At 34.7% G+C, this 12,942-nt stretch overlaps 1 protein-coding gene across 1 annotated transcript in view; it reads right to left on the bottom strand.

The window, feature by feature from the left end:
* Window positions 1-11,887, bottom strand: part of LOC120420394 (uncharacterized) — a 54,157-nt gene extending 42,270 nt beyond the window's left edge. The window contains exon 1 of the mRNA XM_039583407.2: window positions 11,325-11,887. Coding sequence (XP_039439341.1) covers window positions 11,325-11,388 — 64 coding nt within the window. The 5' untranslated portion in view covers window positions 11,389-11,887. The remainder of the gene's footprint in view (window positions 1-11,324) is intronic.
* Between the last annotated feature and the right edge of the window lie 1,055 nt (window positions 11,888-12,942).

The raw sequence follows: 12,942 nt of genomic DNA, 5'->3' as shown, positions 1-12,942 counted from the left end.
ATAGGATCTGTAGCAGAGGAAGACAGATGCCCTGGCAGGTGTACTCCGGGTCTATTCAATGTCTAGCCCGGTTGACGCTTCTTTTCCCCTTCTTTATAAATGAGTAACTAGAACTTGTGTACCGTTGGAGGTGGTTTAACAGATCATGAACTTAAGTTAAAGTTTTAAAACAGTTTAAAATTTGTTTGATTTTTTTTTAAAGCAGACTTAGGAAGGAACAAAATAAAATTTATACATTATTATGGAAACAATTTAAATAAAATTCTCTAATCACTTTGACGGACGGTACTTCGAATGTATTTAGAGGCCATATGAAAATCCAGAGTCATTTCTTCAGTATGAAGGTTTCTATGGTTAGGGATTTATTGCTAGCGGAAATGCAGAGGAATTTCGGAAGAACCTTCTACGTACAGTACCCCACCTCCTCCGTCAGCAGACGCCCGGTTGTACTTGTTCAGTATATTTGCTGAAATCAAAAATTAAACCAATTTCCGTTTTTTTTTCGCCCCAGACGTGTTGGTGCGGTAGATGAATTTTTGTTCTTTGCTGGGAATGGCTGTGTGTGTGTGCAAATTATGCCAACATGAAGGTAGAACGCAGATTAGACTGTAAATGGAATTTTGAATTCGAAACGGATATAATCTGCGAACGCAAAGTGAAACATGCTTCACGGATGGGGTTTAATTTACTTTGTGCGGAACGTTGTGACGTTTAAGGTTTAATTTTATGAGACATCTTTGATTCGATTTTCTATTTATTTTTCTTCTTGCCTACATTTGATTTAAATTCCAAAACATTAAATAAAAATATATTTACAAAAATGACCTAATCCATTTTTAGGTGATTGATGCCTTCCTCACGTACATAAATATCTCGGATTAGTTTTCAAAAAGACGTGAGAGCCATTGGTAAACATAGCCCTTTTTGAACCGGTGCTGGGTTCATTTACAGTCCTTCAAGTGCCCTAAACTTAAAACAATTAAAATGTTGTTTAAATTTGGAGAAAAGCAAAAATAAGTGTCGGAGGTCACGGTGGCTCTTACGGCTTCTTGAAAACTCACCCGAGAGCAACTCTCTACGAAATCGGCCGATTTCGACCAATTTTATTTTTTGTATTTTTTTATTTGACTTAAACTTTGTGGGGCCTTCCCTATGACCAAATAAGCTATTTTGCGTCATTGGTTCACCCATACAAGTCTCCATACAATTTTGGCTGCTGTCCATACAAAAATGGTATGTAAATATTCAAACAGCTGTAACTTTTCAGTGAATTTTCTGATCAATTTGGTGTCTTCGGCAAAGTTGTAGGTATTGTTGAGGACTTTTGAGAAAAAATAGGTACATGGAATTTTTTTTTTTTGCAAATTTTGAATCAACTTTTTTTCACTAAAACTCAATTTCCCAAAATACGTATTTTTTTATTTTCGAGATTTTTTGATATGTTTTAGGGGACCAAAATCCGCAACTTTTGAGCCATAGAGAAACATGGTAAAAAAATCTGCCGCCGAGTTAAGAATTTTTGAAAAACAGTGATTTTTGGAAAAATCGAAGTTTCATGCAAAAACAAGTTTGACATTATTTTTTAATGCAAAATTGAATTTGCAATCGAAAAATACTTTACAGATTTTTTGATAAAGGGCTCCTTTTTCAAAATATAGCTACTGAAAGTTTGATTTTAGCGAAATATTTGCAGTTTTTCAATTTTTAAAAATAGTGACCATAAGGGACCATTTCTAAAAATACTTTTTTTAGAAGTTCAGAAAATTTGCTATAAAATTGTCTAAGAGACATTGAAGATTGGACCTTGGGTTGCTGAAATAGAGCCGCTTTAAGAAAAAAAACAAGAAAATTGAAGTTTTCTTAATCTCACCCACCATTTTCTAATGACGATATCTCGGCAACTAATGGTCCGATTATCAATGTTAATACATGAACATTCGTAAAATTTTCCGATCTTTTCGAAAAAAATATTTTGATAATTTTTAAATCAAGACTAACATTTTAAAAGGGCCAAACATTGAATATTATGCCCATTTAAAATGCTAGTCTTGATTTAAAAATTTTCAAAATATTTTTTTCGAAAAGATCGGAAAATTCACGAATTTTTTATGTGTTCAAATTGAAAATCGGACCATTATTTGCTGAGATATGGACATTAGAAAATGGTGGGTTGTTTTGGTGAGATTTAGAAAACTTAAATTTTCGTGTTTCTTTTTCTTAAAGCGGCTCTATCTCAGCCACCCGAGGTCCAATCTTCAATGTCTCTTAAACAATTTTATAGAAAATTTTCTGAACTTTTCAAAAAAAAAATTTTCGGAAACGGTCACTCATGGTAACTTTTTTTAAAAAAATTGAAAAACTGCAAATATTTCGCTAAAATCAAACTTTTGGTGGCTATATCTTGAAAACGGAGCCCTTTATCAAAAAATCTGTAAAGTACTTATCGATTGCAAATTCAATTTTGCATTAAAAAATAATATCAAACTTGTTTTTGCATAAAACTTCGATTTTTTCCAAAAATCACTATTTTTTCAAAAATTCATAACTCGGCGGCAGATTTTTTGACCATGTTTCTCTATGGCTCAAAAGTTGCGGATTTTGGTCCCCTGAAACATATAAAAAAATCTCGAAAATCAAAAAATACGTATTTTGGGAAACTGAGTTTTAGTGAAAAAAAAGTTGATTAAAAAATTTGCAAAATTTTTTCCGTGTACTTATTTTTTTCTCAAAAGTCCTCAACAATACCTACAACTTTGCCGAAGACACCAAATTGATCAGAAAATTTGAATATTTACATACCATTTTTGTATGGACAGCAGCCAAAATTGTATGGAGACTTGTATGGATGAACCAATCACACAAAATAGTTTATTTAGGCATAGGGAAAACCCTCACAAAGTTTGAGCCAAATCAAAAAAAAAAAACAAATAAAATCCATTTCCGGTTTTGGTAGAGAATTGCTCCCGAGATATAGTGAATAAATTCAGTCGAAATAAAATCATTCCCCCTTAAAGTGGTAGACGGTGTCTTTTTGAGCTCTTTGGAAATATATTTTGATTCAACGATGCGACCCATATAGATCAAAATATCAAAAATCTGAGATCCAACCTAAAAAAAGTGTATAAATAACACTTAAGTGCATATAAATTTTGATAGGGTTATCAGATCTTTCTTTTGGACTCATTGGAAAGGTTTTTCAAATACCTTTCTAAAAATGTATAACATGACGGATTTTCGGATAACATTTGAAGTACTTTTCTAAAAATTATAATATTAACTTGGGTCTTATGCACTCGCGTTAAAAAAGGCATCTTTTATAACCTTCATTTATAAAGTTCGATTTTTGTTCCCCCATTTATTCATAAACACCTTAACCTGATTCATAAAAATGGCTCTAAAAACTTCCCGTTTGAAGATAGAGCTTTATGCCCTTGAGCAAAGTTGCTCAAAATGATCTGAAGACACCAAAGCGCAAACTCGTCATCCCGCTAAAATAAAAGTTCGGAACCACCCTAAAATTTTTCCACCATACCAAAAAATGCCCCTATAATAGGGCCCTATTGACCATGACCATTTGTCCCCAAGACACCAAATGTCTATATCTCGACGAGTTTTTAGTGTTTTTTTTAGTTTTTAGTTTTTAGTTTTTAGTTTTTAGTTTTTAGTTTTTAGTTTTTAGTTTTTAGTTTTTAGTTTTTAGTTTTTAGTTTTTAGTTTTTAGTTTTTAGTTTTTAGTTTTTAGTTTTTAGTTTTTAGTTTTTAGTTTTTAGTTTTAGTTTTTAGTTTTTAGTTTTTAGTTTTTAGTTTTTAGTTTTTAGTTTTTAGTTTTTAGTTTTTAGTTTTTAGTTTTTAGTTTTTAGTTTTTAGTTTTTAGTTTTTAGTTTTTAGTTTTTAGTTTTTAGTTTTAGTTTTTAGTTTTTAGTTTTTAGTTTTTAGTTTTTAGTTTTTAGTTTTTAGTTTTTAGTTTTTAGTTTTTAGTTTTTAGTTTTTAGTTTTTAGTTTTTAGTTTTTAGTTTTTAGTTTTTAGTTTTTAGTTTTTAGTTTTTAGTTTTTAGTTTTTAGTTTTTAGTTTTAGTTTTAGTTTTTAGTTTTTAGTTTTTAGTTTTTAGTTTTTAGTTTTTAGTTTTTAGTTTTTAGTTTTTAGTTTTTAGTTTTTAGTTTTTAGTTTTTAGTTTTTTAGTTTTTAGTTTTTAGTTTTTAGTTTTTAGTTTTTAGTTTTTAGTTTTTAGTTTTTAGTTTTTAGTTTTTAGTTTTTAGTTTTTAGTTTTTAGTTTTTAGTTTTTAGTTTTTAGTTTTTAGTTTTTAGTTTTTAGTTTTTAGTTTTTAGTTTTTAGTTTTTAGTTTTTAGTTTTTAGTTTTTAGTTTTTAGTTTTTAGTTTTTAGTTTTTAGTTTTTAGTTTTTAGTTTTTAGTTTTTAGTTTTTAGTTTTTAGTTTTTAGTTTTTAGTTTTTAGTTTTTAGTTTTTAGTTTTTAGTTTTTAGTTTTTAGTTTTTAGTTTTTAGTTTTTAGTTTTTAGTTTTTAGTTTTTAGTTTTTAGTTTTTAGTTTTTAGTTTTTAGTTTTTAGTTTTTAGTTTTTAGTTTTTAGTTTTTAGTTTTTAGTTTTTAGTTTTTAGTTTTTAGTTTTTAGTTTTTAGTTTTTAGTTGAAACTTTTGTTCTAGCCAATCCTTCTAAGCAATAAACTAGCCCTTTCCATGATTCAATGTTCACTTCCAATCACAAGATGGATGCCCTATTGTTGAGCAAACTGCACTCAAGTGCCAACTCCCGCCGTCATGTATAAAACTTCTACTTAACCTAAATCGGATCCGACCGTTTGTCAGAACAGCACAACAGCATTAAATAACATTCTACGATTCCAGAATGCTTGGCTGCTCTCTTTTTTTTTGCCTCCAACCGCGACGGGAAAAGCCCCGAAACAAGTATGAAATAGCGCTGATAAAAAATGCAATTGATATGCAATTCGGGATCGTGTTTTTATCGGGGCATGAATAAAACAGTATGGCGATGCTGCTTGTAGAACAACTTGGAGGCGAGCATTATCGTGTGTTTCGTTTCTACTTATCGCGATTGAATGTTCGGTAATGTTAATGCCTCGATTCGAGCACATGAGCTTGATCGACCATGTGTACATTAATGCGAATGAGAATGAGAAATTGAGCATCGATTAATTCACTTTATGGTTATTTAAATACTCTTTGCAAATTTAATATTTATCTTTTTTTTCTACTACTTTCAATAAATTTTTGATTCTGTTTTTAACCGTGCTAACACTCATTTCCTTTTGTTTAAATGGGCTTGGTTTTTTGTGTGCATCTCAACTGGGATTACTGATAATGACAGACACCGAGCATGATGGCATTACTGGATCAGATATGCAAAAAAGCCGGGCTTTTCGCGCAGTCAGTCAGTGCTGCTGCATGCGTAATTTAATTCCTTTTGGAGGGTACGCTCTGCTGAGAAATGTTGTGCTAACAACGTCAGGCGACACTTTTTGCCAGCTAAAGCTTACCTTTTTGCATGTTGAGTTTAATGAATGAGTGTCAAATATTTCAACGATTTTTAATAAGACACAGCCTTGAAATAAAAACAAACTTTAAAAATTGCAAATGTATAAACTTAAACGAAACTTGATTTACTCAAGGAATAACTGCTTAATAAGACTAACTAAAACAACAAAAAACTAAATCGCTACGAGCACTTCTGCCTGTGTGGATCAATCGAACCGCGCACTGGACTCACAATCCAGAGGTTGCTGGTTCGAATCCCGCGGCGGGCGCTTTAAAATTCTAAGTGTAAATATGGGTAACCGGCGCCGTCGCTCCGTGTCGTACTCTCGTGTACACTTGGGAGCCCAGGACGGCGAAATCCTTGTCTAAGGTGAGGATTGAACTCCCGATCTAACGCTTACAAGATAGAAGTGCTACCACAGGGCTCAATGGAACGATATTTTTAGTAAAGATGTTTTCCAAAACTGTAGACTTTTATAGACAAACCCATATTTTTAAACATCGATCTCCAAGCAAAACTTTTATGCAGCTAAAAAAATGGGCACTTTCGGAATGACCAAAATTACCCATTTTATCCCAATTCATACGGTCATAAACATTCGTCTAGTGCAATTTACACGTTTAATGCGTTCCAATAACAACCGATAATCCCACTTGATAACCCCCAATAAATTCGTCAGTGGTCACACAGTGCTGCTGCGTAATGCACACACACACACACAAAACCCCATTGCAAAGCTACACCGGAAAGAGGGCATTAGCATAAATTCGCGCCAAACCCGATGGCGGCACGCAAAAATCCCTGTTTTATCTACGACCGAAATTAAACGCCACATTAGGTGCCACTCGCGCGGAAGTGCGTTTGTATTTCCGGTTCGCGCGGTTTTTTACCCGCCGGCGGAATCGGATTTGTACCACGGACTAAATACACGCCAACATTCGATGCAAAATTGGGGGGGCTTTTCCGGGAGTTTGTTTGCGGAGACTAGTCCGGCGGAAGCACCGCCGAATTTTCGGTGGTTTGCTGTTTTGGACAGAGAGAGAGAAAAAGAAGAGCTTATCGCAGCACAATAAAGAGAGTGGGATTAAAATAAATTTAGACCGCAGAATTAAAAAAAAAAAGCCGCGGCAATCTTCGTGGTTTGATCTTTTTTTTTTATTTGAAAAGTACAAAACACGGTGCATGAAATAAAGCTTATTCGATTAGAAAATCACCAGTGAAAGGGTTTGTATAGTTTTGAGTAATCGCGACTCATTAACATCAAAAATTAATATGTTTTAAAAGAAGTACTGTCGTGATATCACCAGAACGGCGTTGAACAACATAGTTCATGATAGTTTATTGAGAAATAGAACACATGGGGCAAATTGGGACAGCTGATTCAGTTTTTACTGCATAGTATTTTGATATGTTTTATTAGTTTCTGATAAAATAGACACAGCACCAGGGAAGGAATAATCGCAAACCAATCATTTTCGCTTGCGAACTTTCTTCACCCGCGAAAGAGAGTGGAGATGAATCACGCAAAAGAAAATCGCTCCCTAAATTCTCCAAGAAAATCAATCTTCTGATGATTTTTTGTACCACTCAAATCATTTATTTCACTTTTCTTTACACATATTGGCCATCTACAACATGTGACAGGTCATTTTTCGACGTATGACGTTACACTTGCAAGTGTAGTAGTGAAAAAGATGTTCCGCCGAATAATCAAGATGATGATTTTTTTAGATTCCTGTTACCGATCTTTCGAGCGCGAGAGAGAAGAGCCATGCTCCTTTCGGATTTTTTCTCTTAATGAACATCCAAAGATTTTCTTTTGATGAACAACAAAACTAGTGCATCTTTTTCTAAATTTCAAGCTTTAAAGTACTCCAAAAACTGCTGACCTTATTCAGACTGTATTCCCGATTCGCCCCAGTTGTACAAGAAAAAATGTACAAGATTTTAAATTGATTTTCAAAAAGAAATGAACAAAAATGAAGTTATTTTAAACATTAAAAAAATAAGAAACGGAACACAATAAAAATATAAACAGATGAAAAAATCAATTTCGACTTTCATGTATTTTTTGGGGTCGGTGGATGCCTCACAGGATTTGTTCTAGGAACGAGATTTTTTCTGCTAGGCCATCTAAAGATGCCCTCTACACAACACTTTTAACAGAATTTTGATTCATTGAATAGAATCTGAGAAAATTAAGGTAAAATCCGTAAAAATCACTTTGACCCAATCTCAACCCCCAGACCCAATGTCACCCCCACTGACGGTAGTAAATGTTGCGATCTATTCGAAAAAAAAATATTTTCAGAGATGGCCAAGCTTGGTCATGACTGGTCATGGCACCCGTAAAAAAGCTATGTTTTCATAAAAAACTAACTTAATCCACCTATGTGGTTGGAGCCTTCCTCACAACAATGGCTGTACACAAGTTTCATCTATTTTTTATATCCGGCTTCCAAAAAGTACATCGATATCACTTAAGTGGCCATGTCTCGAGACAGGGTTGCCACATCTTCGATGTTTTGCACTCAATGGAAAGGTCTTTTGATAACCTAACCAACAATAGGTCGGATGATTGACCCGGACATAGTTTACATACATTTAAGTGAGATCCGGCTACAAAAAAGTACATCAATATCACTTAAGGGGCCATATCTCGAGACAGGGTTGCCAGATCTTCAATGTTTTAGACTCGTTGGAAAGGTCTTTTGATAATCTATCCAACGATGGGTTGGATGATTGACCCGGACATAGTTTACATACATTTAAGTGAGATCCGGCTACAAAAAAGTACATCAATATCACTTAAGGGGCCATATCTCGAGACAGGGTTGCCAGATCTTCAATGTTTTAGACTCGTTGGAAAGGTCTTTTGATAATCTATCCAACGATGGGTTGGATGATTGACCCGGACATAGTTTACATACATTTAAGTGAGATCCGGCTACAAAAAAGTACATCAATATCACTTAAGGGGCCATATCTCGAGACAGGGTTGCCAGATCTTCAATGTTTTAGACTCGTTGGAAAGGTCTTTTGATAACCTAACCAACGATGGGTCGGATGATGGACCCGGACATAGTTTACATACATTTAAGTGAGATCCGGCTTCAAAAAAGTACATCAATATCACTTAAGGGGCCATATCTCGAGACAGGGTTGCCAGATCTTCAATGTTTTAGACTCGTTGGAAAGGTCTTTTGATAATCTATCCAACGATGGGTTGGATGATTGACCCGGACATAGTTTACATACATTTAAGTGAGATCCGGCTACAAAAAAGTACATCAATATCACTTAAGGGGCCATATCTCGAGACAGGGTTACCAGATCTTTAATGTTTTAGACTCGTTGGAAAGGTCTTTTGATAATCTATCCAACGATGGGTTGGATGATTGACCTGGACATAGTTTACATACATTTAAGTGAGATCCGGCTACAAAAAAGTACATCAATATCACTTAAGTGGCCATATCTCGAGACAGGGTTGCCAGATCTTTGATGTTTTGCACTCAATGGAAAGGTCTTTTGATAACCTAACCAACAATAGGTCGGATGATTGACCCGGACATAGTTTACATACATTTAAGTGAGATCCGGCTACAAAAAAGTACATCAATATCACTCAAGGGGCCATATCTCGAGACAGGGTTGCCAGATCTTCAATATTTTAGACTCGTTGGAAAGGTCTTTTAATAATCTATCCAACGATGGGTTGGATGATTGACCCGGACATAGTTTACATACATTTAAGTGAGATCCGGCTTAAAAAAGTACATCAATATCACTTAAGGGGCCATATCTCGAGACAGGGTTGCCAGATCTTCAATGTTTTGGACTCGTTGGAAAAGTCTTTTGATAATCTATCCAACGATGGGTTGGATGATTGACCCGGACATAGTTTACATACATTTAAGTGAGATCCGGCTACAAAAAAGTACATCAATATCACTTAAGGGGCCATATCTCGAGACAGGGTTGCCAGATCTTCAATATTTTAGACTCATTGGAAAGGTCTTTTGATAATCTATCCAACGATGGGTTGGATGATTGACCCGGACATAGTTTACATACATTTAAGTGAGATCCGGCTTAAAAAAGTACATCAATATCACTTAAGGGGCCATATCTCGAGACAGGGTTGCCAGATCTTCAATGTTTTGGACTCGTTGGAAAGGTCTTTTGATAACCTAACCAACGATGGGTCGGATGATGGACCCGGACATAGTTTACATACAGTTGAGTGAGATCCAAATATATGTGAAAACACATTTTTATACATAACTTTTGAACTACTTATCGAAACTTCAATCTGTATAAAACTCGATCTATGGGACCCTAAACCAAGTCGAATGCAACAAGTTCGGGTCAAATCGGTGCCGAGAAACATGAGCTAGTTTGTTGGTCACATACATACATACACACACACATACACACAGACATTTGTTCAGTTTTCGATTCTAAGTCGATATGTATACATGAAGGTGGGTCTACGACGTTTTTATACGAAGTTCATTTTTAGAGCAGGATTATAGCCTTACCTCAGTGAGGAAGGCAAAAAGGTTTTTAGTGGATATAATTCGAAAAAATTGATCTTGCGAATGACTAAGAAGGTTGAAGCTGCCAGAAATGAATAAAAACGATGCATGATAACAAAATTTATGAGAAGTATTTTTCAAATGTAAATTTAATTTTCTAGTCAAACATTTTTTTTGCTTTTTTTTTTTTGCAGAAATTCAGTAAAGTTTTACGGAATTTTCATCAACTGAAATCTCAGTAAAATGATTGTCAAAACAACTGAAATTTCAGCAAAAGAAACGTCAATTTATTTTGCTGAAAATTCAGTAATTTTCTTGTGGCAGTTTGACAGATCATTTGCTGAAGATTCAGCAATCATTGCTGGTTTTTCAGTTATCGAAATTTTATTTAGGTTGTCATTAAAATACTGTTATTCATTCATTTATTTCATCAATCGTACAAACCTAAAAAACAGGTGGTTAGCATCGAGGCATTTGTTCTTAACATTTTTCTTACCTTTGTTTCTGAAGATCACCTTACAAAAACACATTTGAAAGAGGATTTTCTCTCGGCAGCATCCAAACAATGAGTCAAAAGTGACGTTTCAGTTTGACAGATAGCCAGTTACTGATTTTTCAGTAATGTTTATGTTTATTACCGAATTTCAGTGAATGTGATGATTACTGAATCGCATTCAGTAAATTATTTTACTGAAATTGCAACCGAAAATTTTCAAACTGCCACAAGAAAATTACTGAATTTTCAGCAAAATAATTTGACGTTTCTTTTGCTGAAATTTCAGTTATTTTGACAACCATTTTACTGAAATTTCAGTAAATCGGCCTTATGCTAGTAAAACATAATCAATAAAAAATATGCTTTTTAATTTTTTTTTGAAATTAAGTCGTTTTTATTACCAAAAAATATCACGTCGATTCATTTGCAGTGCACAAAAAAAAAAACAAAAAATGGTTCCATGAAATTCCATGTTCAGAATTTCAGTACACTGAATGGTTTGACACCTACTGTTGTCAAACGAACGGGGTCACTTTTTAGTTTGACACTCCTTTTACACGTTTGTTTTGATAGTGTGCGTGAGCGCCGTGCTAAACTAAAACTAAAAAAGTGTCAAACGAAAAAGTGACCAACCACCGGGAATTTAGTGTAGAAGATTTCTAATCCATCACATCACAAAGCACCCAAAATGCACTTGTTCAGCTGTTCTCCCCAACGCCAACGCTCACTCCAAAATTCTAATGCCTCTGGGGTGCGTAAGGCACCAACGTGGCTTACCTCGAAAGAGCGCACAAACGATGACCACGAGCAGCACCCAGCCTGGCGAGTTAATCCCATTCATTTTGTAGTCGTCGGTGGAATTAGGTCCTCCCTCCCCTCCCCTTCCACTTAAGCTTTTCCTCCGCGCGGACAAGATCCTTTTAGTCAGCAGAGAGTGAGAGCACTTCACTTCACACTGAAGAACAGACAAAAATCCTTAAAACCAAGGATTAGCAGGGTTATAATTTTAACTTTTGTTTGGCCAAATTGCTCTCAAACCGGAGTTTGTTATGGTTTTTCACGAAAAAAAAACGACAGCTTTTCCTTTTTTGTTCCACACACTGCTGCAATCACAGCCACACGGGATGTTTGAACAGAACACAACGCAAGGAAGGAGAGAGCTGAGGGAAAAACGCGTCCGTTCGGGATGAGCTTCCGACACCCGACTGAAAGCTGAAGGAAGGAAAACTCAAGCCCAAGCGATGAGGACGACGGACTCGGCGCGCACTCGACGTTCGTCCTCGGCAGGAGATGAGCCAGCCGTAGAGAAGTGTTATAATTTAAACAGGATATCGCACACAGGTCTAAATAAAGCATTATAAAAACGCGCCCGCTTGCTTGATACAGGAGGGGGAGGGAAGCAGGTTAAGGATTTGCAACAGGAACAATTGAAGAGGTAGCATTCTTACCGTTAGAGGGAAAGTGCTTCAAAATGTATGTGTATTTAATAATGAAGTAAAAGCGTACCATAAAACAAACGGATTGAATAATTGATTTGAGAAAATTTTACTTGTTATCTAATGGGTACTTGGAGTTTTATATCTAATTAAAAATTGATCATAAAGCCAATAATTGCTGTGATATTCTATTTTGCTTTTGAAAATTGTAATAAAACTGTAACGGAAAGCCTTTCAAACTCAGATTAAGATAGGAAGTTTTCTGGTCTGACATGCAATCATTGCACAGTAGGGTGACAAGAAAAAAATAAAATTTTGGAAAATCGTAAGAGATACCCCCTGACTTGATACTTTAGGTAATAATAAGTACCTGTGCAAAATTTTGAGCCAAATCGGTTAAGGGTTAAGTGTCGCTTTTTATCGTCGAAGTTTGTGTGGGAAAATTCGAAAAATGAATGAGGAAAAGCAAAAAAAAAACAAAATTCCATTTTTCAACATTTTTTTCTTGAAAATCGCTCTGTATTTAGAGCGGAGGCTTTATGCGGCCATACAAAATGCACGTAACTTATGTGAAAATGTCCCAGGAATGAAATGAAAATCAGACAATTTTACATAAGAATGATTATTTGCTCAAAATTGGACAGACTTGTATTTTATTATTTGGCCATTATGGTTGCCTATGCCGTTAGGGTGGTCCAAAAGATTGTCCTTTTCGTAGATTTTCACGTAAACCCCATTTTTTAAAAAAAAGTCATAATGTTCAACTGATTTTAGCTGCTATGAATGCAAATGAAAGGTGATTAGTTTAGCTTTCACAGAAATATAGAAGCAATTCCAGCTCAAATCAGGATTATTTCTGATACTTTTGTACCCGACCCATGTTATCTTAGGCCTATATAAGCCATTTTTGTGCATATGGAGCAAATAGTACTCGAGAATAACTTTTGAGAAGGGCGTAA

The sequence above is a fragment of the Culex pipiens genome, chromosome 2 (genome assembly GCF_016801865.2).
Source record: "Culex pipiens pallens isolate TS chromosome 2, TS_CPP_V2, whole genome shotgun sequence".
Lineage (NCBI taxonomy): Eukaryota > Metazoa > Arthropoda > Insecta > Diptera > Culicidae > Culex > Culex pipiens.
Note: the sequence above shows the minus strand (reverse complement) of the source record. Positions and strands in the feature narration are given on the sequence as shown.